The sequence below is a fragment of the Terrapene carolina genome, unplaced genomic scaffold (genome assembly GCF_002925995.2).
Source record: "Terrapene carolina triunguis isolate 2854851 unplaced genomic scaffold, T_m_triunguis-2.0 Scaffold62, whole genome shotgun sequence".
In the NCBI taxonomy this organism is placed as follows: Eukaryota; Metazoa; Chordata; order Testudines; family Emydidae; genus Terrapene; species Terrapene triunguis.
Genome location: NW_020664413.1, coordinates 6545550 through 6572821, shown reverse-complemented (window position 1 = coordinate 6572821; position 27272 = coordinate 6545550). Strand labels below are relative to the sequence as shown.

General features: G+C 41.3%; 1 protein-coding gene and 1 pseudogene across 1 annotated transcript in view; one reads left to right on the top strand and one right to left on the bottom strand.

Moving 5' to 3' along the window:
* The first annotated feature begins 167 nt into the window (after nt 1-167).
* On the top strand, nt 168-17681 carry LOC113405996 (annotated as a pseudogene).
* Nucleotides 17682-19671: 1990 nt separating this feature from the next.
* Nucleotides 19672-27272, bottom strand: part of TMEM177 (transmembrane protein 177) — a 10263-nt gene continuing 2662 nt past the window's right edge. The window contains exon 2 of the mRNA XM_024215934.2: nt 19672-20896. Coding sequence (XP_024071702.2) covers nt 19947-20882 — 936 coding nt within the window. The 5' untranslated portion in view covers nt 20883-20896 and the 3' untranslated portion in view covers nt 19672-19946. The remainder of the gene's footprint in view (nt 20897-27272) is intronic.

The following is a 27272-nucleotide window of genomic DNA, read 5'->3' as shown; positions in this document are numbered from 1 at the left end:
CTTTATCACGCCACACCTGTCATTTTTGTTTATTAGCTCTGAAAATTCTGCAAATATTAAACTAATATCCAGTACTGGTGGGGAACTCTGATCAGACAATGATCTTTTCCTCATGCCAATGTGTTATTCTCAGGATACTGTGTGATCAGAGAGAATATTTTAAAGCCATGTCTGCAATGGAGGTAAGCTTTCAGGAGAAGCACGTGTCTCTGCAGAATACAAAAGAAAAAGAGCATTGCATGCAACACATCCATCTGACCTGTCTGCTGCACCTTATCACCTCTCCAACTCCTAGAACTCCTACCCTATAGTGATCATTGCAAATGGAGATCCAGATCCTCAGCTGGTGTAAACTGGTGCAGTTCCAAAGTCAGTGGAGCTATGCTCCTTTACACCAGCTGAGAATCTGGCCCAGAAAGAGAAAACTCATACATAGACAGGATATGCTAGGGACAAAACAGCATGCCTTCTCAAAAGAAAATTATGACACTCTAATCTGCTAAAATTCTCAGATTAGATCAACAAAATAGTGAGTAAAAGAGAACTGGGTATCAGAGACCTGTCTGACATAATTTAACTGGACTTTCAAAAAAGTTCCTTGAAAAGGGTTATTTTAGGAAACTAAGGGTACTTCTATACCCAGCCGCTAGTTCGGTGGCTGGAAATCGAACTTCTGGGTTCGACTTATCGCGTCTTGTCTGGACGCGATAAGTCGAACCAGGAAGTGATCGCCGTCGACTGCGGTACTCCAGCTAGACGAGAGGAGTACCGCGGAGTCGACGGGGGAGCCTGCCTGCCGCGTGTGGACCGAGGTAAGTTCGAACTAAGGTACTTCGAACTTCATCTACGTTATTCATGTAGCTGAAGTTGCGTACCTTAGTTCGAATTGGGGGGGTAAGTGTAGACCAAGCCTTAGTAGTCACTGGGCAACTGAAATAATAGATTAGAAACTGGCTAGAAAACTAAGATTAGGAATAATTGTTTCAATTTTCAACCAAGGAAAAAGTTGACCAGGATGTGCCCTAGTGTTCCATATTAAGACTGGCCTATTTTAATACATTTGTTAAGGAACTGGAAAAGACAATGAGTAGTGAGGTAGCAAATTTTGCAGATGACACAAAATTATTAGAGATGGGCTCCTCCTTGGGAATTCTTGGAGAATCCCTTTTCCCCTGTTCTTTTAATCTACTTTTTTCCACTGAGTCCATCACTGTGGTATCAGAGCATCTTCTGTAAGTTATTTTGCAGAACCCAAGGAATCAGTTGTTAATCACCCAACCCTTAAGAATATACCTAATGACTGAAGACAATTGCTCTTTACTGGGGACAGCCATTGGCTTTTCTGCTCGAATAGCAAAAACAAACACACCCATAAAATATTCCCCTCACAGTTTTGGGTATTTCATTGTGTACAGAAGTTTATGAATTTACAGGCACATGTCAATAGGGGTCACTGATTCTGGGTCCCACTTAAGTCCATGGGGAGTAGGAATACTTCACACCTCTCAAAAGCAGATCCAAAGCGTGTCTAATTGGCGACCCTCAAAGTCAGTGGCTATTTTTGAACATTTTGGCCAGGGACTTTCACTTTTAATCTTTGATCTATTTGCAGTGTTGAAAGCAAAGCTCTATGGAACCTCTTTAAGATAAAAACCGAGCAGCACCAAGACCAGTGTAACCGAAGCAAAGCACTAAAGAGTTGATTTTCCAGAGGTGCTGTGTACCCAGAATCTCAACTGAAGTAAAGTGGAATTGCGGGTACTCAGCACCTCTGAAAACCAGATTGTATATGCACAAGCCTCCTGAGCACTTATTAATCTCAGACACCGGGTCATTGTACTCTTAAAACTTAAGACATAAATGTTCAGTGCAATGGGCAGAGATTTTATCACAGCCAAATCTCAAGGCATCATTCTGAATAAACATATCCTCAGTGTATTGCAACATTCAAAGGCTGCATCACATCTGTGCCCTATCAAATAAGAACTTCAAGAGGCAGTTGAGGTGCAATTTGGAACATTCATGCTTCAGAAAAGTGTATCTTATGTCTTTTAGTTCCCCATATAACATCTTCTGCCCAGTGAGCACTGATTTGGATCTGGGTCACGAAACAGCAAGTACATATGGCAACTGAACTGTTCATTCTAAATTTGGCAATGTGTTAGGATTTCTTCACCTACTGTGCAAAGAGAAAAGGCCCTAGTCTCCACAAGAAACTGCAGGAAACTGCACATATTTGGTACATCTAACCTAGATGCCTCACTCCAAGATATTCTTTGAAAAGTCATTTAAAAGAAACCCCAGCTTTGTAGCAGGCAGTTCCACAAATGTTTCCCCCAGTTTTGGTGACTGAACTATACTTGTAACTTGTAGGCACAGGATTATGGGTCAACTTTTATATCTTCAGCTGGTGTAAATTGCTGTAGCTCCACTGAAGTAACTGAAGCACTGTTGATTTACCCCAGTCGGGTCAACGGAACGACACTGATTACACCAGCTGAGGATCTAGCCTGGAGCCTTCATTCTCTTTGAAGAGTCTTATTTTATTTTATTATTTTTTTAAATCTGAGTGTGTACAATAGACGATTGCATAAAAAACTCAGACTATTAAGAGGACAAATTAATGGCCTATTCACTTTTAAATCAAAAGATTTGATTAAGCTGTAAATTAGAGATAATTTTTTAAAAACTGCAATACTGGGGTCAAATTGTGCCACTCTTAAGGTTTGGATGGTAATGGGTCTAGATCAATGCTGCCAGAGAAAGAATACTGAGAGCACGTATTCTGGCTGCCCCAAGAATAACCTCATGAGCAGATTATTTCTGCCAGGGCTAAGAGTAATGGACATAACAGAGGAATAAGAATAAGGACCCAGAATAGTGGGATAATCACTTCCACTCTGCACACCAGCCTCTAACAGCAGCTTTTTATGTATACTCTCAGTCCACAGCCAGAATTTGGCCTGATGTCATGTCACATTTTGGCAATTTTCTCTGATGTATCAGTTCAAGCTCCCTCCCCTAAATGCATTTGCAGAAAAGTCAGCACAAGTAGCAACAAACTTGATTTTTTTTTTTAAAAGCACTTTTGTGATTCAAGGGATTCAGGCTTAGTTTTGCTGGAATGTCATGATGCTCCTCACAATGCCATACTAGGACCAGAGCTCAGAAGTTCATGGACAGAAGGCAAAAAGCTTAGTGTCGACATCTAATAAAAATCCTGAGGTTAATGCGGTGAACCCTGATGCAGTTACAAAAGAGTGATATATCAGGAAAACAGATGGAACACACAAGCCAAGCACCCCCACTGCAGATTTCAAAGGGAGAGAGGCTTATCACCTGCAAAAGCAATAGCTATACTATTTGTACCAAAGTAATATGTCGTCATCACTGCTGAGGGTCTGTCTCCCAGGAGGAAGAGAAGACATTCAGACAAGACCAAGGAGGACACTGGTTCTGCTTGACAACATTCAGTAAGCTAGAGATAGTGCTGATGTATTTGCAGAACAAACACATGCCCACCCCATCATTGACAGTGAAAAAACACAATTAGACTCCAGGTGGCAGATTCACCAGAGTGCAGAAGGAAGTGTTTCGAGAACAGCTAGTGGCCACGTGATCAGAAAGCCCTCCCCCTCGGGTCAGTGATAGCCATTACTGAGAGATGTCCAATAACGGACAGAATAATCCTGTTAGGGAGATTCAGGTCATCTGCCCTGACCTCCCTCCTAGGTGTCTGTTTTACTAATTGGCTCCATTAGTTTGTGTAGTTACTTTGGATTGATACTACATTTTATCTGCATTTGATTTAAAAAAAATAAATTAGAAGATATATTAGTAGTTAATAACCCTCTAAGATGAATGGAGCAGTTCACGCCTCTCAGAGCTATCATTTCAGGCTCATAACCAAGTCAGGCAGAAATAACTGCATTGGTTACCTTCAGATCACATTTTCAAGATTTTATTCACAACTGTGATGTTTAGTAACCATTTCCCCCCCAATAAAAGCTTAGATTCTGATGCCATCATATGATTTTGTGACCCAGGGCCCTAGCACGTGTCCATAGTGCCTGTTTAATCCAGTCCTAACTACTGTGTTCCACATATGAGCTGCAAAGTAAAATTTAGCACACTTGAGGGCAGACAAGATACATTGGATAACACAGAAATAACATTTTAACCTTGAAATTTACATCTATATAGTAAGAGTACTTGGAACTTTTGTCCACCCCTGCAAAGACTTTCTTTTTTCCGGCTTTATTTGGGGAAAATAGTCCATCAGTGCTTGGCCTGGGGTAGCTAATACAGACATCCAAGATTTTTCCTCAGAAACCTGTCTGGCCTAAGCCTGACTTTTCAAGAGAGAATCTGTTTTTGGATTCTCAGCACAAAGTCAAAGAGGTGAGAAAACCAAGTTCTGTGGCAATAATAATTCTGAGTCACGGAAATAAAAAAATCAGCTAGTTTTAAATGTAGATCTGTGACACTGGTAACATGTCCGTGACACCCCAAAGAGAATTACAGAAATCCTAGTGCTAGTTGTGTGTCTGATGTATACCAGAAGCCAGACCAACCTCATCTTGACATGCATCCCTGAGGGAAACATTGGTCCTCAGAACGGAGCGTTTTCTGTCAGCTTCCATTCCAAATCACCTTTTATCAAGCTTCCCCCTGCAAGCACATCTCCTTCCAAAGACAAGTTATTATTTGTTAAAAGGAAAACAAGACAAGGGAAGAGCGGGAAGGGGGAAGCTTTCAGAGAAGCTAGCTAGGTTCATGTTTTAAACCTGCTGCCTATTCATTTCATTGGGTGACCCCTGGTTCTTTTCTAATGCGAAGGGGTAAATAGCACTTCTTTATTCACTTTCTCCACACCATTCTTGGTTTTACAGACCTCTATCATATCCCCCCTTAGTCATCTCTTTTCTAAGCGGCACAGACCGATGAGCCATCAGCATTTTTTGTGGGGGTCTGAGTAGTTTTTTGATCTGCTTTAACAATCACTTAAAATAGGTTTCAAACTAAGGGTGCTAGTTCCAGCATATGGAGATGTACTCAGGGAATCAGAAGTTAGTGAGTGAAAAGACAAAAATCATCTATCTTGGATAGCCCTCTATCCTGGATAGCCCTCTATCCAGTCTAATGTAGATTGCTCCCTACTGTACATTTTCTAGTGTGCTATCCGATCTCCTTCTAAAGGTCTCAAGTAATGGGATTGCCACTATTTCCCCGGGGAATTTATTTCACAGATCATATTCCAGTTTAGATTTATTTCCTGTATTTTCTAGCCTAAATTTACCTCCTCTGAATTTCATTCCAATACTCCTAGATACAAAAGAATCGGAAAGGGGAAAAAAAAAACCCAAAACAAATATTTTGTGAAAAGTTTCTTCAATTCCTCCCTCCTCCATTTGAAATTCCAAAAAGCCAGCTAGTTCTATTGCTAGATATAGTCCCTTGGGTCACCCTAAACAGGTCACCTCCATCCTTGGAGTTTATGCCTTTCAAATACTTGATGACAGTTATTTTCCCTGCTTAATTATCATATAGGCAACCTATATCCATTTGTTTCTTTTAATCTTGCTTCAGAAATCATTTCCTCTAGCTCTTCAAAGCCTTTTGATGCTCTTCCCCTCTAAATTTATTTAGATCTTTCTAGTACTGAGATGCTCTCAGATGAAGGCAGGAAAACTGCAGTTAAATGAAGTTACAGTAGGGATGAATTTGGTCAATTGTTTGTCCAATATACATCATAATGAAATCCAACAACATAGCACGATCTAGAGAACTGGAGCAGCAGGTGTAAAATGAATAGCCACTGTCATGTTTTGGGTGTAACTTAGGCCAGTGAGAAGTTGTGCCACCACATGCCCTGAAACCCTGGCTGTCTTAAATGCTCTGCTGCTGTGGCTCACAGCCTGGATACCAACAGCCAGCAGACAAGCATGAAGTTCCTTGGGTGCTGGGCAACCCTGGTTCAGAACTCTGACCCCAGCATCCTGCCCACACAACAATAGGCACACCCTTGTCTTCACCATCTCTGGTTACTACTTGCAGGGTGACCCCAACATACCCCCAGTACCAAATTTCCCTAAAACTGCCTGCCCTGTAACGTCCAGTCCTCCCTTGGAACATTCAGAGGAGTGATAAGGTCCATTGGTCCTTTACAGAGACAAAAGCACAGTAGCTTGTTGTTTTAACTGGAGTTAATAATCACTTAAAGTCAAACACAGCATGGGGTTGATTAAAAAAATTGTTTTACTTTTATTATAAATCGAAGAGAGAGAGAGAGGTTTTAAGTGAGTTCAAGTATAAGAGATGAGGACAAAATGGTTACAAGCAAATAAAGTAAAATATGCTTCCTAGTGGCTAAGACTTAACAAGCTACAGCTTTGGTTCAAGGTATCTTTCTTACCAATCTTTTTGCTTTCCAGCCATAGCTGCCTTTACCTCAGTCAGGACCTTCCATAGTAGCACAAAGGGCTGGTTTCCCTTGTCTTTCTAAGTGAAAGTTCTTAGACTAAGCAGGTTTCTCACATATATTCAGTTCCCAGAGACTTCAACCCTCATGGTTGAAGGACTCATCTTCGTTTGCAAGAGCTCTGGCCCGTTGTGTCTGTCCAATGATGAATGTTAAGATGGATTCTTCTCTCTCCTTATATCTTTCCAAATTTACTGTTTTATCCCCAGACTCAGGATGACCTCATGCTTTTCTTCCCTTCCTGTGGACTTTCCACCCCTCTGCTGATTCATATGTAAACAGGGCTTCCATTGTTTTTGGTCACCCCTTGCTTCATTTTATTGGTAGATAACTGCCTTTCCTCTTGTCTTGGAGAAAACCTGTTTCTCCCTTTGTTTGGTCACAGACTTTAAAGCAGAATATCAGAGAGTATCCATGTTTCCTCTAGTGCTAATACATATATTTTACAATAATATTATCACCAGTGTCTCATTACCTTTCATAAAAGACCTTAATAGATATACTTTTATAATACAGTATACAATCAGTTGATTCAATTACTTATAATGAGAGTATCAGACTCCCTGTCTTTATAGTCCAGTAAACCATTCTCCGATAAAGTTCCTCTTCTCAATCTGGGAAGAGATGCCATGCAGGTTGGTGAAGATTTCATGCTGGTTCCTTCCCTGCTGGTGATAACTGAGTCATTATCTCTTCCCCTGTTAGCTTGATGGCTTTGTTTACCCTTTATGTAAATGCACCTTTATTGTCTCTCCCGGATGACCAGGCTGGTTAGGCATTCCATTGTCTAGGGCAGACTGGGCTTATGCATTACTTGCCAAACACATTTTAAGAACATAATTCTATCAAATATCCATAAGTCTTTGTACCTACCTCGTACATACATCATGCAAGATTATTAAAGATCAGTGAGTTATTAGTTTTTCAATGATATATTACATGCCATCTTTTGGGTATACATCATGACAGTGTGTTAGGTGTAGTGAGTACGTGAGGCCTGACAAGAACTGCTGACAAATAGCAATGAACCATCAACGGGCCTTTGTCACAGTCATATTTTCGTGCTAATCTCTATCAAACAGTTACTAAAATACTTCCTTGAAGCATCATATGATTTCCTGGTTTTGATCTAGCCTCCTTTCCAGTATCATGAAAAACAATTACTTTACCATTTTGTTTTTACTAAATGCAATCTTTGATGATGATGAATTTGAGAACCTTGTTATCCCCCTTTATGAGGCATAGTTATCCTCTGTAAGCCCAATAAACTCTGCTATAACAAGAAAGTAAATAATGTTGATGAATTGAGCATCTGTGAAGGTACTTTTTTTCAGATTTACAAATATGTACATTGAACTTAGTCAGTGACTGGCTTAGTCATCATGCACCTTAATCTCTTAGCATAAATCAGAAACCTGACATTCTATTTTCTCCTTCTGAACTTAACCCCAAAGCACTGTATGTTTATTAAGAGGACAGTTGTATTAGAAGCATGGAAGCCATTTCCAAATAATGCATGTATTTGTGGCCTTTTCCAGGTTTCCCAAAAAATGTCTTCCTGTAATACCCTGATAGCTGCATTTGCAGTTCTTTTTCTGAGCTGCACACCCAGTTCAGCGTTAGAGAAGAATAAAGACGTTTGGAAGAAACATCTTCAGGATGTTGACAACCTGCACATGGTAAAGGATATTGATGCAATTCACAACTTGGATGATATTATATACAGGAGAGGTAAGAACAACCTTTGTCTTTCCAGCAATTTAATATATTTTAAGGCCACAATGGAACATTATGAGCATCTAATCTAACCTCCTGCAGTAACACAGGCCATAGAATTTCACCCAGTAATTCCTGCTGTGGAGGGAATTGTTCTTTCCTATGATGTAAGTGAACAGTATCGATCTCAACAGCAATCAAACACTACTGAACTAGAGCATATCTTTGAGAAAGACAATTGATCTTGACTTAAAATCTCCATGTGATGATAAATTTACCACTTCCTTTGGTAAGATGCTTCGATAGTTAACTACCCTTGGGGTTGAAAAGTTGTCTCTTATTTCCAATTTGAGTTTTTCAATCAATGGATCTTGTTAGAATTCAGAATTTCTAGGGGGTCAAGAGGTGAATGAATAGAACTTTCCACATTTGCTTGACAGAATATAAAACAAAAAGCCTCTGGGACCACGGGCTTTTATTTTCCTGTGGCAACTTCCAATCATTGTAGGCATATAATGAATACCTAAACATTAAGAATTTATGTTTGCTGCCTCAGATGAACATAATTCTCAACCATTATTAATGAGGAACTATAAAACATACTTCATGTTTTATGCCCAAATTACATGGAGCTTCCAAAACCCATAAATACATCTGTCTATTGGTATCTATGGAGAATTATATAACCTACTTTTATAATACAGCCAATGAGAGGGAATGGAACACATTTAATTTAAGAAGAGCTCTTACAAGGAAAAATCTGTCTACAGAATAATTCTTCCCCTGCTCTGTTTTAAAAAACATGCCCCTACTCTAGCTAGGAAATAAAGAAGGGTTTTAAAAACTGGCATCATTATTTACAGTGCTGCTTGATCTTTATTTTCTATCTCCTTTAAGAAACAGAATCAGGATTTCAATTTATAGTACTGTAATTCATTTCTTGTTTAAAAATGAATATAGCTTCAGAGTAGCATAATGTATGGGCTTTATCATATACTCATATCCATTAACTCTCTCTCTCTCTATATATATATATATTCACAGTGAAGCAATTTACTAGCTTTCACCTTTGGAAACATGGGTTTGAGTCTGAGATCACAAATTAAGGTCCTGGTGCTTATCTGATGTAATCGAGTTTAGCTCCACTGAGTTTAGTGGCAATCCAATTTTGCAAAATTCCATCTGTCCAATTGCCTAAGATGGGAGGGATGAATTATTTATTTATTTTGACAGGCAAATTTGAGGGCATCAGCAGTGAGTGGGAGGGTCAACCATTGTTTAGGAGAGCCTGCAGAGAGGCTCATCAGGTCCTATTCTGATCGCTATCATACTGGTATAAATTATGAGTAATCCCACTGAAGTGTACGGAGATGCACTGGTGTAAAAATGGCAGAAGTGAGGCAGACTCCAACCAATAGCTGAAGGAGAAAAGACGACAAAACAACGTGTGTGGCAGAACAAGGAGGGGAACCTTTGTCTGGGGAGCAGGTTGTGGAGGAGAGCTGGCCAGGGAGTCTTTGTGTTGGGGGGAATAATAGATAATTGGTCTGGACTGGTGGGCTCATTGGTCTGGGATGATAAATGTTATGACAGTTTTGAAAGGTCAGCCTAATCACTAGTGGGAATTTGTCCTCATGACAAAGACACCACCCAGGTTGGTATAGTTAACTGTATCTGTGCAGAGAGTGCAAAGACTAGAATAGCAAGCCATGAAACAGATATCCCAGAAATTAGATGCAAGTTCTTAAAACCTATTGCTATTCTGGAACAGTGTGCAGTTATGTAAGTATAGGAACTTAAATATTTCCAATGAATAATAATAAAGGGATGAGCGATTATTCCATTTGGTTCTGCATAACTTTCTTCTTGATATTTAAATCCTCACTGCTGCAACAGTCTCTTGAAAGAATATTTTGCCAACAGCGAATATAAAATTTCCTTGAACAAGAAGCCTGTGATGTGCTCATCCTAAAGCTTTGTGAAAAGTGAGACAAAAATAGCAATAGAGAAAATGGGCTTTTGCTTCTTTTCAGCAAATGGAAAACTAATGTAGAACTCTCCTCCCCCTCTAAAATACCCCAAATGCAAAGGTATAAGAAGCTCATAAACAGTTTGATGGAACAGGGAGTGTAACCAGCTTGGAAGTCAGGCTCCAGATAATAACTTAGTGATACCGTATTGGGATACATTTATATGCTGGAGAGATTGTGCCAGCTGCAATCCCACCTGTAGCTCTCTCTCGGATGGCCTGGCTTTATACCAGCTTCTAACAAAGGTTTCTGCCTTACTAGGACAACGTGACTATTTATACTGCCCCATAGCAGCCAAGTGCCTTTTGCATACAAAATGTCCTAGGTATCAATTAACTCTTTTTGCACAATATTCATTAGTCTGGCAGGTGAAGTAATATGTCCTTAGTGTGTATAAAACCAGGGGGAAAACCCTGAAATCTTCAGCCCCTAGAAATATTCCCATTGCCTTTGGGCTTGATTATGGTGGCAGCATCTTAATGGCCACCAGGGGCCAATGACTCCAACCACACACCAGGCACCAAAATATAGTAAGCAGCACTGGAGACAAGAACGGCAGCACAATAGTATCCTCAACAGACGGTTAAAATATACTTTTTTTTGTGGGAAATTTTGAAAGATTTTCATTTTCCCCTGTAAATTTCCCAAAATTATTTTTGCTTTTCCAACCAAAAAACTAAATCAAATTCTTCAGCTTTCAAAAATCCAAAACTGAAATATTTTATCAAAAACATTGAAAAATTTTTAACTTCAACTCCTTCCCCTCCTTCCCACTGGAAAATTTTGACCAAAATAAATATTCTTCTAATTGGTCAAAGAGACATTTTTCATTGCAAAATGATTTAAACCAAAACAACCTTCAACCAGCTCTAATCTACTGAAAATAAGCCCTGATGTATTATTGCCACCATTCATTAAAAACAAACATTTAAAATCAAGAAGACACAATCTGCTGAGCGAAGTTTAAGAACCTTGTTTGAATGAGATACAGTGGATAGCAAGATGAGTCAGTAGGCAATCAGAGTTGCACAGGAATGAGAAATGCAAAGGAACTAAGAATGAAAAAACAATAACATTCCCACTGGAAAATTATTCTGGCAGATGACAGAAATAAGAGTTGACAGGAACCAGCAGGTCTGCACTTACTTTACTACACTGAGTTATCAAAGTGTTTTAGATATTAACAAACTTAGCACTTAAAAAAAAAAAGATTTTGTATGCTATGCAATGACAACTGCATGTATTTTACTTGATGGCTTGAGAGGTTGTATAGTTTCACGGTAGCTCCTCCAATTACCTCTGTATCCGGAGGTGTAGTCTGACAGCAATATTCTTCATTGTGAATCACAAAGAGAAGCACAATACTGTATTACTTAGCCCTTACTATGGTCGGATCCAAAGTCCATCGATCACAATGAGCTTTGGATCAGGCCCATAGCACTTTGCATTTTCTATGTACAGTACCAATATGAATCAATCATTCTAATTACAGTTGATATTTTCTATTGCATCTACAGCCATAGGAGGCCGACCATATGGAAAAAGGAAAACCATTTGCCCCATCTTTCACATATAATGGAAGTTTCCCAATATAACAAAGCCCTGGCTATATAAGAACAGGAGTGATCCTACGGCTAAACTTATCAAAAGTGACCAGCAATTTTAGGTGCCCAACTTCAGGCACAGTAAAGGGGCCTGATTTCTAGAAGATGGATGCTCAGGCCTTTAGGAAATTAGAGCCCTGTAAGTTGTCTCCAGTAGGGCAAACAAAGCACTAGTCACTTTTTAAAGTTTAGGCTCATGTATGTTTACTTACATGCAGCATGCGTACACTGCACATGCTCTCGCTAACTTAATATTTTGGTATACTCACTATACTTGCGTCTGATGAAGTGGGCATTCACCCACGAACTCTTATGCTCCAATATTTCTGTTAGTCTTAAAGGTGCCACAGGACCCGCTGTTGCTTTTTACAGATTCAGACTAACACGGCTACCCCTCTGATACTTGTCACTATATGTATTTCATCATCAGTTATTGAATTATGTTTGCCCCTAGAGACCCCCAAACAAGATGGAGGCCCAGTTGAGCTAAGCACTATACAAAACACATAGTGAGACAGTCTGTCTCTGCCTTAAAGAGCTTACAGTCTGAGCGGACAAACCAGACAAAGGGTGCGGGGAAGGAGGGATAAATTATTATTAGGGCTGGTACAAAACTTTTGGTCAGAACTTACCTTTTTCTTTTTTTTTTGGACAGAAAACTGAGTTTCAATTAAGTGAAATATTTCAGGAAAAGCATCTGCCTTCAGCAGCAAGTTAATTAAAATTAAAAAACTCACCAATTTTGATTTGGAAATGTCGCCACGGTGCCTCATGCTCCCATTGTCCTCTATGGGCCAGGACCTCTGGCTGGATTACGTCTCCTCTGATTCATCACAGACATGTGCCTGCCGTATGCACCGCCTCCCCTCACCAAAGAGACAGTGGTGCTCCACAGGAGAAGTGATCTGACCAGAGAGCATGGCCAATAACAGGAGCACGAAGCATCTGGACTACAACTCCCATGAAGCATGGCAGCAACATTGTGAATCAAAATAGTTTGGATTTCAATTTTTCACCAAAACCTCAAAAATTTCTGCAGAAACCCTCCTCCCATTCTCTGACCAGCTTTAATTATTAGTCCCACTGAACAGATTTGGGGCAGAGAGAGGCTGAGGCACACAGAAAGGCTATGGCAGAGCTGGGATGTGCATGTGTACTTGTAATGAAAAATATCAATAAAGAATTATTTACTAGTCACTTTTCAGCTTTCTTTTAGGATTTGTCAAACAAGTTACAGCCTAATTCCTTTACAATAATTTTATTACTTGTGTGTGTGTTCACAATAACCTAGTTTCCGTAACAATCAAATTCAGCCTCTCAATCCCTCCTCTCTCCCCCCCGCCCCGAGTACCGTCTCTTCTGGGATCCTAATTATTTCTTCTTTCCTAGGTTAACATGCATCTACTTAGTAGTACTTCGTTTCTTCCAGCTATCCACATTTCCTGCTGGGATGAATGTAAATCAGCGAACACTTGCTGTGTGCATTGGGCTGCTTGCAACTTTATAATATTTTATCTGAAAATGAGTATTTGTGCCACATGCAGCATAAAGCTTTAAAAGGCAAGACCTCACCCATGTGGCCTGCTCGGAAGTCCCACTGGAATCAGGGTGGATAAAAATCAATGATTTAAAAAAATAAAATAAAATAAAATAAAAATCGGATTTTTTTCATTTAAATTGGGTTTTTTTGATAAAATGCTTTTTGAGGAAAAAAACTTATCTAAAGATAGTTTTAATTAAGACACATTATAGCTCAAAGATATCTCATCATGGAATAGGGATTATAAATTCTAATTCTAGAGTATGAGACAATATATTCATGTAATATTTAAGAAAAGTTTTGTAAATGAGTTCCAATAGTTCATAGATTAGGGACCCAATTCTATGGGGTTCCACGGGTTTTTGTATAGATTATTTAGGTTAATCTTTCTATCTACCCAATGGGACTCAGTGCTCAGTCTAGAAGATACCATCAGAGATGCTTAGTTTTGCAGTTCTCAAACTGTGGATTTGTCTCTCCAGAGGTAACATGCTTGTTAACAGCAAAAATGTTTTTAAATAAATAAATAATATATAGAGGTGAGAAATAACAGACCTCAACTCTATTGTCCCTCTGCAAATTTGTGTACACAGAGTCAATCCCTTACTTCTCTCTAAAAGTGCAAAGTTTCAAAAAGTTCAATGAACAGAAGATTGTTGGGGGCGGAATAGATCTGGACAAGGAAAAGAAGTCTGGATATAAATGTGAGAAGCGAGTGACATATGCTTGTTTTGTTAAAATATTATATGTTTGCTGTTGAAGAAAAAAATCCAGAATACTTAACGTTGTTGTTTCAGTTAAATAAAACAATTTAAATGTCTGTCTGGTGATGTTCTCCTCCTAATACAGCATGGCAAGAAAATCCTCCAAATATTAATGATTAACCTGTTGAATTGGAGATAGTTCACCTCCCAGTGACTTCATAAATATCTGCTTCAATTACCGTTGGTAAATGAAATAACCAATCATTCATTTTCTGATATAGCTGTAAAACGAATCTGAAAAGTTTTCAAAATAAATCACTGTTTAAAAACGTATAGTGTGTACCTTCTAAAAATGAAACCTACATCTATCTCTGAGTTGTGAAGAATCTGTATTAAGGTTATAACAACCAACAAGAATGCACTTTTATGTAGAAAATCATGATTAAATCGAGTCTTCCTGACTAGTGATTTAAATCATGATTTAAATCAATCAATTTGATTTAAATCAGTGGTTCTCAAACTATTGCACTGGTGACCCTTTTCACACAGCAAGCCTCTGAGTGCGACCCCCCTTATAAATTAAAAACACTTGTTTAGATATTTAACACGATTATAAATGCTGGAGGCAAAGTGGGGTTGGCGGTGTAGGCTGACAGCTCGCGACCCCCCATGTAATAACCTTGCGACCCCCTGAGGGGTCCCAACCCCCAGTTTGAGAACCCCTGATTTAAATCAAATCCACCCGGACTGGAATTCAGTATGGATCAATTTCACGATATACCCCACATTTTTGTCTGTCAGACTGCTGTTTACTAGGGATGGCTGTTCCATGAAATGGGGATGCCTTCAGTTAATTTAGCTGTGCTTAGGCCTACTGTACAGCAGGTTTTAATTTGAAATGGTTTCTATGAGTTTTCTCCTTTAATTAAAGGGGTCCATCCCACTGCTGTGAGTCAGGCAGAAAGTATTGTTTTGATTCACCCCAATTAATTTGCTCCTTCTATGCCAACCACACATGCTGTCTGTTTTGATGGGCACCTCACAGCTGCTATTGCTACAGGCAGTGGGCGAGCAGCAGCCGCTCAGTTCCCAGTACTGCCTTTTCCCAGCTCCAGTAACACGATGGACTGTGCAACTCATCAGACAGCTGCATTACTATTAAAGTGGTCATCCTTGTTAAGCAGATTCTCAAATTCCTCTTAATGGGGAAAGGGGCATTCCTATTAAGAAGATTCTATTGTGACAGAGACTGTGACACTTTACTGCAGAAATATTATGGTTCCTTGCGGTAATGTCACATTATTCCTTTCTCCCATGGCACCAGGATAGGAGATTTGTACTCATGGCTGCCATCTCCAAAGCAGTTTCCTTTTCCGAGAAGCCAACAGGGGAGCTCTACTAGCTTAGCTGCTGTAAGCAGAGCCACGTGCATTTTTTTCCCCCAGCAAAAAGTAAATTAACGGAGAGATGCATTTTTTGGGGCACCCAAACCTATTTTAGTGATTTTATTGTCCATTTCCTTTAATGCTATTTAGACTTCACCCTTTAATGATATTTTTATTCAGGCCTGAAAATGACTGTGCATTTGTATGAATGGCTTCTTCTTTCACTAAAGTTGTTCTGTAGGTTCTAATATTTTAGGTTTTGTTCCTTTTTAAAATTTGCCTTCCTATCTTCATCTTTCCCAACCATCCATTTAAATTAAACCCCTGGTTATTCTCTCTGCTAATGCTGTACAAGAATCCAGGAACTCATTTCCTTACTCCTGCATTATAAATATTTACAGAAAAACAGCTTATTTTTTAATCCAATTCCCCATAAGCCATAACATTTTAACTCCAGATCTAGTGCAGATTTCATTATACTGCTAACCACGAACGGATTTTCTGAAGTCCCCAAGTGTCAGTATCTGAAGAGGCTTCTATTTTTATCATCCAGCTCGCACTGGTATGGAAGGTCAGGACTCATATAGCCATTTCCATACTCAAGACTGGGAATCTTGCCTTTGTCACACACAGTAGTTGGCCCAGTTCTGTAATCACTCTGTGGAACTTCTGTTGACACACACACACACGCACACACACGATAGGTACCTATTCCCTGCAGAAACAGCCATGCTAACAAACAAAGACCATTCCAAGATCCAAGCCTCTCCAAAGCTCAGGGGAATTTCAATGAGCAGTTTTGGTTTGAGCTCTCTCTTTGTTTCATATGGGCAGCTCAGTAACAAGAATGGTGCTCAGATGCCATGGGGATGGGTGCCAGTGTAAGAATTGAGGTAGAGATACACAGATAGAGGAGTGCAAATGCTGCTACTTCTGTAAGAAGCTGCTCCTTGGAAAGCCAGATCATGTACTGTTAAAAAAATAATTACACTTACTGACCTCTACATGCCAAAGCAGGTTACTTGAACAGCTGATGAGAGAACAATGAAGCATTTACAGGCCCGTGAAGTTGCTAAAGAGACCCGCTGCATTGCAGTTCTAGAGTAAGCAGCTGGAAAATCCATTACTACCACTGGGGCTTTAGAACATGCTTTAAATGTTACATAAGAGCACTGCCTGCATCACTTAAGACAAGACTGTGCTAAGCCATGGTAGCAGGCAGGCAGCTTTCTTTAATTTTTTTAAATCGCCACATTTGCTGACTTGCAATTCATCTGAAGGCAGGTCTCCATTCCCCCAGTGCACTCAGTATTTAGTATGGAGTAACTGTGTGACACCAAACAAACAAACAAACAAAGTGGCCAGCTGTGTTTTGTGGATTCTGGTGGAGTTACACCAGGGAAGAATCTGACATAATGGGCTAAATTCTGAGTTATATTCCAATTATAGGTCTCCACACTTCACAGGCAATGCACTTCAGTCTTGACCTTTACTAGTTCTGTTTATGTTAGCTTTAAGCTTATTCTGAGAAGAGACAAAGCAATTTAGCTTTCAGTTTTAGAATCAGCCAATCATCTACAGCTTCTTTTATTCCTCAGCTTTCCCAAGGGACTGTGGTGAAGTTTTCCATTCACACCCCAGTGAGAGTGGCCTTTACATCATGCAGCCTGAAGGAAGCTGCATGCTTGTGGTCCAGTGCTATATGGATGGCTGCACTGGGTGGACAGCCCCAGAGAAACAGCCACAACACTGAGCTCACATGGTCAGAAGCCTGGACAACCTACAAATATGGCTTTGGCGACCTAGAGGGAGGTCACTGGCTTGGCAATAAGTTTATCAACCTCATCACCAAGCAAAAATGGTACAAAGTCCGTATAAATGTAGTTGATGCCCAGGGCAGGCACAAAGATGCAGAATACGACAGCTTTGTCATGAGAGATGAGGAAGATTTTTACCAGCTGAAGTTAGGGATGTACAAGGGTAATGCGGGAGATTCTCTTAGCTCATCCAGAACCAAGAACATGCATGATAACGTGAGATATTCAGGACAAGTTTGGAAAATTGTGCAGATGTTAGTGGAGGGTAGTGGTGGTAGGATTCCTGTTATGATGTCCAGCTGAACCGCAGGGGTGGCCTACACTGGCAGACCTCCTGCGACAGCGACTGTAGAAAATCAAGCATCCTACTGAAGCCCATTCATATGTACTGCAGCAGGGTTTAGAATAGTGGTTCTCAAACTAGGGTCCCCGCTTGTTCAGGGGAAGCCCCTGGCCGGCCGGGCCGGTTTGTTTACCTGCTGTGTCCTCAGGTTCGTCCGATCGTGGCTCCCACTGGCCGCGGTTTGCTGCTCCAGGCCAATGGGGGCTGCAGGAAGCGGCGCAGGCTGCGGGACATTTGAGAACCACTGGTTTAGAACACACTCCCATCCTGGTACACTGTAATCTGATGCAATGTTTAATAGAAAAATAAAAATGCAGACTCATGTTACCTTATGTTCTGTGAGCTACAGATTTCTTTGCTTTCCTTATGGAAAGGGGGTCTGATTTTGATTCTCCTGCTAATAAAAATGTCTTTATAGCATGGTAAACCTCTCTGATCACATTCAACTGTCAGTAAGGAGCAAGCAACACTGCAAATGGTACCAAACCCAATAAAATTATTTTTCACCTAGCACACATGCTGTGCAGTGTCTTTTACCCAAGTCAAATATTTCTGTTAAGTCACTGGATATTAAGGGAAAATTCCAGCGATATGTCATCAAAATTCCCTCCCCCACCCCCGAAAATAAACACATACATAAAATCTCCCTGCTATAGAAGTTCCTGATGAAGTATGAATATTCCTTTGGCTGGGACCACAGCATGTGGTGGCTACGGTTACAGACAATTTAGGAAAGAATTAACTCCATTGCTTAGTGTAGTCATTTGCACTAGTGCAGATGGGTGCAAAATGCTACCACATCAGAATGGTGGCATTCCACACTGACTTTGTGCTGGGAAAAATGACTACATGTGGTCCAGGGCAATGGAGAATCAGGTCCACTCTTTTTCTTAGATTAAAAGGGTTCTTGGCGTGCTGCTGGTTTTAGGTACGTTTGAATCTGCTTTGAAAGAGCAGCCCGCCTGCCAACAAACGCTCTTAGCTTTTAGTCTCCCTTGAACTATATTTGTTTTTCTTTAATAATTATAAAATCTAGCTCTTATATATAGTTCTTTTCACCAGCTGATCTCAAAGCACTTTAGGAAGGTCAATATCATCTTCATTTTACAGAGGGGGAAACTGAGGTGAAATGACTTGCCCAAGGTCACTCAGCAGCAGAGACAGGAATAGAACCCAGGGCTTCAGAGTCCCGGTCCCAGGCTCTATCCACTAGGGCCACACTTTATAGACAGAAGCTTTAAAGAATACAATCTGTTTCCTAAATACTCTGTATTCCTCAAAACCTGTCCCCCCTTCCTTTAGCCTAATCTTTGCCCAAATGCCAGGTTCCCTGCCCAAGTTCTCCAGTTTCACCCAATATATACTTACAGCTCTCCCCAGCCTTGCTTTCCCACCAAACATTTAAAGATTCACACCACCCCACAACATTGGCAGTAGCCTCGCTCACTCAGCTCTTCCTCCCAGCCTCCCTCCCATTATACTTCATATGCAAAGCGACATAATGAAAATTAATTGTTTCCATAAAGATTCCAACTTACTTAAAACAAAACAGTAAAAACCCTGTTCAAAGCACCTGGCTTCTCCCATGCAAATTAATGGGGAGAGCAAGTTTTTTCCTGTCTTGATTTATCAACAGGCAGCAAGATGGCAGCTCCCAAGTTCTGAGTAAGTTGAAAATGGAAGAGTTAATGGCCCTCTTGATGTTTAGCCACAGCCCTGAATTGGGGATAACGAGAAGCTGCTCCACACCAGCTGGACCACTCGGAGACACTGTGCCTTACAGTATAAGTGGCAAAAAAAAAAAAAAAAATGTAATTCACGAGCAGAATGAGAGCAACTTACACTGTATTGTCTAGTCTATTTTAAATGTCTCGGGTGTGATAGAGCTCCCACCATTCCTTTAGGATGTACCATATGAGGGGTGGAGAATATGTATAATATATACACACACATATTCACCCCTCTTTAAATTAATGCCACAAAAATTCTCTGTGAGGTACTTCACCTTTTGCGTTCTTTAGAAATTATTTCACAACTATAGGCGAGTAAAGTACCAGCATTTCCAGCTCAGTGTCTGAGAAGTAACACTCCCTGAGTGGGCTTTAGTGTTCAAGATGCATGTAGGACAGAGGACTTTTGAAATAGGTCTTTAATTTTTTAAGAGATATGCGTCCAGTGAATGAAAAATTAAACACTACTTCCAGACTATATGCAAAAATAAAAAACAGCGCACGAATGAAGTTGCGGGGGAGGGGAGAGGAAGGCAGCACAGTGGCGTTCCAAGAGAATACATAATGTATAAGTTTAAAATCCAATCACTCCCTTCCTATGCCTGGGGCACTCTTAAAATATTAACGATCACGTCTCTTCTGGAAGTGTATGGAGCGTGCTTTAATCGGAACCAGTACCTAGGGAAAAGGTTACCGCTAGGGGCATAAATTCTCTCTCCTCGTTTGCCCAAAAGAGTGCGGAGAGTCCTGTTGCGGGACAGGATTTTGTCGTAGAATTCCACCCCACCTCTGGCGTAGTCCTTGGAAATGGTGGCCACCTTTCTGTCCAACCTGTAGTCTAGTGCGTGGCTCACGGCATCGTAAGCAAGAAAGTAGCCAACAAGTCCAATTGCTGCAACGGTGATGTTATAAATGCCTCGAAACACCCTGGGGCCAGAATACAAGCCCAGAAGCTGCTTTATAGCCACCCCAGACAGACAGGTGCTGGCTAAGCAAGCAGGAGGCACAGCTGCATAAACTACAGGGCTATTGCTTTGCAAGTACACAATCTCTCTGGCAATGGCAAACTTCTGAGCCTCTGGTGAAAACATCAAGGCTTCCTTCAAAGCTAGCCCTTGTTTACTCTCCCAGTCCACTTCTCTGCCATTTATCACGACGACACGGTTGACAATTCCTTGTCTGTCCTCCGCTGTGCTATTGAAATTGGCAGGGATGCCCACCAGAGAGCCCGCAGGCAGCCACGGGATCCCAGCACTCACTGGGTGGAAGCCAAAAGCTGCAAAGGGTTGGTAACAATTCACGGACTTCACGCCAACATCTCCCAGAACATTGTGGAAGAGGCTGCGTAGTTTCTCTGAGAGCTCAGCCGGTTGCCCCTTAGTCCAGCACTGATACCACAGTTTGAACGTCTGCTCGGGAAAGACATGATAGGAAAGGTTAGCCCCAAACAGTCCTGCGCAGGAAACTGCCAACAAGCCAGTCCTGTGCTTCTCTACCAACGCAGCTGCCTTCCACAGGAACGGAACTGCCATAGCCAACTTCCAACCTGTTCATAACAACATACAAACAGGGAATTAAAAGATGCACATATGGGTCCCCTTTCATTTTAAGATTATTTTAAACAAGCAGAGCCCGATATCCAGGAAATCACTCCACTCTATTTATACACAAAGATATAAATACAAGAATAAGTACAGTACAACCCTACAAAGAAAATGCTGCACCCTTTTGTTATACAAATATTTAATCTCATGCTCTCATGCTTCAGAATGCAAACTGGTTGATACAGAGGACCAGAAGGAATCAATCCCTTTTTCTCCTCCGTTAAATCAGTTCATTGTAATAAGGGTAATATATCAGTATTATGGTAAGGTCACCACATCCATCTACTAACATATTCTGAACATAGTACCCTGTTTTACCCAGTACCACATATCTGCCCCTTCTCAGAACAATTTTCTGTAACTCAGACGACTTCTGTTCCATTAGTCACATAGTTTAGATATTAACGGCAGAGGGATCATTGTGATCATCTAGTCTGACCCTCCTGTATAACACAGGCTCTTAAATTTCACCAAATTACCCTGTATCGAGTGCAATAAATTATGTTTGGCTTAAGCATATCTTCCAGAAAGGCATCCAGTCTTGGTCTAAAGACATCAAGCATTGGAGAATCCACCAGTTCCCTGGGTCGTCACAGTTAAAAATGTGCACATTATTTCTAATTTGAGTTTGTTTGGCTTCAGCTTCCAGCCACTGGTTCTTGTTATGCCTTTCTCCACTAGATTAAAGAGCCCTTTAATACCTGGTATTTTCTCCCCATGAAGGTACTTAAACACTGTAATCAAGTTACCTTTCAATCATTTTTTGATAAATTGAACATATTGAGCTCTTTAAGACTCTCACTGCAAGGCATTTTCTTCAGCTCTCAAATCATTTTTGTGGTTCTTCTCTGCATCCTCTCCAACTTTTCAACATCCTTTCAAAAATGTGGACACCAGCACTGTATGCAGTAGTGAGACTGATACTGGACCAGTGCCATACACAGGGGTAAAACTGCCTCCATACTCCTACTCACAGCTCTAGCATCGGACTGAAAGCTCACATTGACTTGCTTGTCCATTATGACCCCTAAATCCTTTTCAGAGTTGCTGCTTTCCAGTATACAACCTCCCATTCTGTAGGCATGGCCTGCATTCCTTGTTCCCAGATATTTAAATTTATTTTATTTGGCTGTATAAAAAACACATTTTGTTTGAATGGGCCCAGCTTACCTAGTGATTCAGATGGGTCTGTGTAACTGCCCCGTTCTCATCATTTTTACCATTCCTCCAATCTGTGTCATCTGCACATTTTATCAGCAGCGATTTTATATTTACTTTCAGATCATTGATGAAAATGCCGAATAACTTAGTGCCTAGTACTTATCCTTGAGTGACTCAAGAAACATACCTATTCAATTATGATTCCCCATTGGTGATCATTTTTTCATTTAATGTACAAAAAAACAGCATAATACAATATCAATAGTCAATGTTGTGTGGTACTAAGTCAAATACCTCATTAAAGTCTAAGTACATTAATGTGCGCAGTTGCCTCTATCAACCAAATGTGTAATCTCCTCAAAGAATGAGATCAGGTTTGTTTGACAATGCCTATTTTCCATAAAAGCATATTGACTGGCGTTAATTGTCATAATACACTTCATGTTATATAGTGCTTTTCGTCAAAGAAAAAGATGGTTAAGATTTCACCAAGACTTGCCGGCAAAGCAGAAAATATTTTTAAGTAAAGTTGCAGTTTCTAAATTTGAGTGAAAGACTGAAAATTATTCTGTTTTCAACAATACTTCTAACAATAATTAAATCTAAAGACCTAGGGAAGAATTATTATCCTCTATTTTACAGATGGAGGGAACTAAGGGTATGTCTACACTACCGTGGTAGTTCGACGGCTGGCAATCGAACTTCCGGGTTCGATTTATCGCGTCTGGTCTGGACGCGATAATTCGAACCAGGAAGTGCTCGCCGTCGACTGCGGTACTCCACCTCAGCGAGAGGAGTACCGCGGAGTCGACGGGGGAGCCTGCCTGCCGCGTGTGGACCGCGTCTGAACCGCGGTAAATTCGAACTAAGGTATGTCGACTTCAGCTACGTTATTCACGTAGCTGAAGTTGCGTACCTTAGATCGAATTGGGGTGTTAGTGTAGACCAGGCCTAAGACAAAGGAAAGGGGAATTATTTGCCCAAATAGCTGTAAAGGGAGACTAATCACCACTAGGGGGGGCACAGAGTGCCACTGTGAGTAGATTACACTAGTATTGCTGAAAGCTCTCTTGACTCGGAGTCTTTTGTTTGGTGATAGCATTACTCTCCTTATTCTCCCAGGAAAAAAACGAACAAACAAGGATTCTTCCAAAAAAATGTAAATGGCCCTTTAAAGAGCTCTTTCTGAAATAATTACCTTCTTAAAAAAGAAGCGCAAAGAAGGTAAACTAGTCTTGGCCAGGGTAGGACTTGGAACAGAAGTAGTTTCCAAGCAGGAAACTCTTCTCCGACTCTTTAAAGAGAAAGATGAAGGGAAGGGAAAACTTTTTAACCTGCCAAATCCTTTCGTTCAAGATTTTCTGCTTCTCTGAGCACAGATGGTGGCATCAGATATACCTATGGCTCCAGCCCTGCAAGTTTATAGGCACAGCAGAGCCCTATGCTCACGTGGAAGCCCAGCGACCGTGGCATCTGCCCCCATAGGTCCTAGAATCACATCATTTTAGTAGGAGACAGAGAAAGATATAGAGGGGGAAATCGACACGTCTCATTGATGGTCAATGGGAACTGGAGGCCTAATTCCCCCCTGTGCCTTTGAAAATCTCCTCCCTTAGTGATCAGCAACAATGAGTATTAAACAGAAAAAGCTAAAAGTGATCAAATTAATTGGATCTCTTTATTGTCTGACATTTCTCTCTCCTCTTCCTAGGACTGTCTTTCAGACTGTAAATTTTCTGATGCAAGGACTGTCTTGATAAATGCCTTGTACAGCAGTGAGAACATAGTAGGTGCTTAATAAATAACAATAATGCCTGTCTTGGCACATAAATTAAGGCAGAACTATGGTATTGTATTTACCTATCGTCTTACATTCTACTCTTATGTTTTGTTAATGATTTGAGATGCTGAGCCCCCCCCCGCCCCCGTCCTCCCAAAAAAGACGTTTAAGTTCATCAAAGAAGATTAGGTTAAAGAGCACAATTTGCAGGATCAGGTCCTAATATATTGAAAAAAATCCTCTTGATATTATACCCAAGTTGTACATTTCAGTTACACTTCAGTGACATTGCCAATGATAAACCTGAAAAACCTCTTTGGCATTAGTGACTCTTTGGCATATTCACAAGGCTAATGTGTCATTGAAAATGTCACTTCATTTAAAGTGAAGCAGCCAGCACTTCAAAGGGAGATGATAATGTGACAAATGCCACTTTGAGCCAGATGGGGAATTGAACCAGTGACCTCCTGAGCTAAAAGTACACACCTTTACAGCTTCAGCCAAAGAGGCAGGCCCTCAAGAGGTGGTCGGTAAAAGATGCATATGCTCGGAGGTACAGGAAACACACTATCAACAGCTTACAACAGCACGAAACAACAGGCCTGCAAATAGTTTTCTTAAAAGCAACTATCCAGTTGTGGGGTTGGCTTAGCAGGAACCAAGGTTTCAGAAAAAAGTTAGAAGTAAAAAAATGTGAAAAACCAAAATAATCGTAGAAGAAAAAACAGATAATACCTTGTGCGAGATTTCAAAGAATTCTTCCTAGATGATGCACATTTCAACATTGTCATTCATAGTTTCTCCTATTTTTCCCCTTCAAGTCATAATCCTCAATTTGAAAAATCATAACTTCCATAGCAGATAAGGCTTCAATCTTACAACTGAGCTCTGCCTGCACAGCGCTCGGAAGCCATGTGAGATGGCCCTTATGTCCATGCTGAGCTCATTACAGGATTGGAACCTAGCTGCTCTACCACATACATACACAGTGTGGGGAATAAGCAGAGTAACCAGGGGAATTTGGAATAATCATCCTGGGTTTTTTTTCCATAAAAACCTATAGTAATAAAAACAAAGGACTGTTTCTCAATAGCTTTTTCAAGTGCTACCCAATCTTTAGACCAGATTCTCAGCTGCTGTAAACCAGGTTTGCAAACCAGCTAAGGATATGGTCCTTTAAGTGTATGATCGGTATTTTTATTCATAATCTTATACAACATAGTTTTCAGTCGCCTTCTTTGTAAGTAAGAAGAAAGGATGGTTTTTAATGGCACAAATTCTGGATTTTCTTACTTATTTGATCAGTCCCCATGGAAGTCACACAAGTGTTTACAACTCTGAGCCCTAATGTAAGGTGCAATGCTTTGTTTCTATCATTGGGCCTCATCCTGCCTGCAGTCCCTAACTCAAGCAAGGAGATCTATTGACGTCCATGAGGACTAGTAGCAGAGGACTGCAAGATCATGGCCCTTTATTTCTGCTGTATTATCTCCCAGTAAAAATTACTTCTTAAGAGAGGGAAGGCTGGACAAAAGATATATTAAAGGAACTTTTGCCCTTCAATTTTCATAGCATTAATGATTTTTATACTGCAAATTTGACTCCCAAATTAGTGCTGACCGTGCAGTGCCCAGAGCCAAGTTACACTGAGTGAATCCAATAAGACAGAGGTGGGCAAACTACGGTCCACGGGCCACATCCGGCCCACAGGACCGTCCTGCCTGGTCCTTGAGCTCCCAGCCAGGGAGGCTAGCCCTCAGCCCCTCCCCTGCTGTCCCCCTCACCCGCAGCCACGCGGGCAGCACTCGGGTCGGCGGAGTGGCGTGCTCCTGTGGAGCAGAGCCGCAGCATGTCTAGCTCTGGCTGGGCGGCGCGGCTGCCAGACATGCTGCTCTGAGCGGCATGGTATGGGTGTCAGTGGGTTGGGTAAGGGGCAGAGGGTCCCGGAGGGCAGTCAGGGGACAGGGAGCGGTTGGATGGGGCGGAGGTTCGGGGGGGGGGGGGGCGGGGGACAGGGAGCAGCGGGGGTTGCATAAGCGTGGGAGTCCCGGGGGACCTGTCGGGGCAGAGGTGTGGATAGGGGTCAGGAGATGGGGAACATGGGGGTTTGGATAGGCGTGGGGTCCTGCGGGGCCTGTCAGGGGGTGGGGGTGTGGATAGGGGGCGGGGCAGTCAGGGGACTGGGAGCGGGGGGTTGGATAGGGGGTGGGGTCCCAGAAGGGGGCAGTTAGGGGACAAGGCATTTGATACGGTCTCGCATGATATTCTTATCGACAAACTAGGCAAATACAATTTAGATGGGGCTACTATAAGGTGGGTGCATAACTGGCTGGATAACCGTACTCAGAGAGTTGTTATTAATGGTTCCCAATCCTGCTGGAAAGGCATAACGAGTGGGGTTCCGCAGGGGTCTGTTTTGGGACCGGCTCTGTTCAATATCTTCATTAACGACTTAGATATTGGCATAGAAAGTACGCTTATTAAGTTTGCGGATGATACCAAACTGGGAGGGATTGCAACTGCTTTGGAGGACAGGGTCATAATTCAAAATGATCTGGACAAATTGGAGAAATGGTCTGAGTTAAACAGGATGAAGTTTAACAAAGACAAATGCAAAGTGTTCCACTTAGCAAGAAAAAATCAGTTTCACACATACAGAATGGGAAGAGACTGTCTAGGAAGGAGTACGGCAGAAAGGGATCTAGGGGTTATAGTGGACCACAAGCTAAATATGAGTCAACAGTGTGATGCTGTTGCAAAAAAAGCAAACGTGATTCTGGGATGTATTAACAGGTGTGTTGTGAGCAAGACACGAGAAGTCATTCTTCCGCTCTACTCTGCTCTGGTTAGGCCTCAGCTGGAGTATTGTGTCCAGTTCTGGGCACCGCATTTCAAGAAAGATGTGGAGAAATTGGAAAGGGTCCAGAGAAGAGCAACAAGAATGATTAAAGGTCTTGAGAACATGACCTATGAAGGAAGGCTGAAAGAATTGGGTTTGTTTAGTTTGGAAAAGAGAAGACTGAGAGGGGACATGATAGCAGTTTTCAGGTATCTAAAAGGGTGTCATAAGGAGGAGGGAGAAAACTTGTTCACCTTAGCCTCTGAGGATAGAACAAGAAGCAATGGGCTTAAACTGCAGCAAGGGAGGTCTAGGTTGGACATTAGGAAAAAGTTCCTAACTGTCAGGGTGGTTAAACACTGGAATAAATTGCCTAGGGAGGTTGTGGAATCTCCATCTCTGGAGATATTTAAGAGTAGGTTAGATAAATGTCTATCAGGGATGGTCTAGACAGTATTTGGTCCTGCCATGCGGGCAGGGGACTGGACTCGATGACCTCTCGAGGTCCCTTCCAGTCCTAGAATCTATGAATCTATGA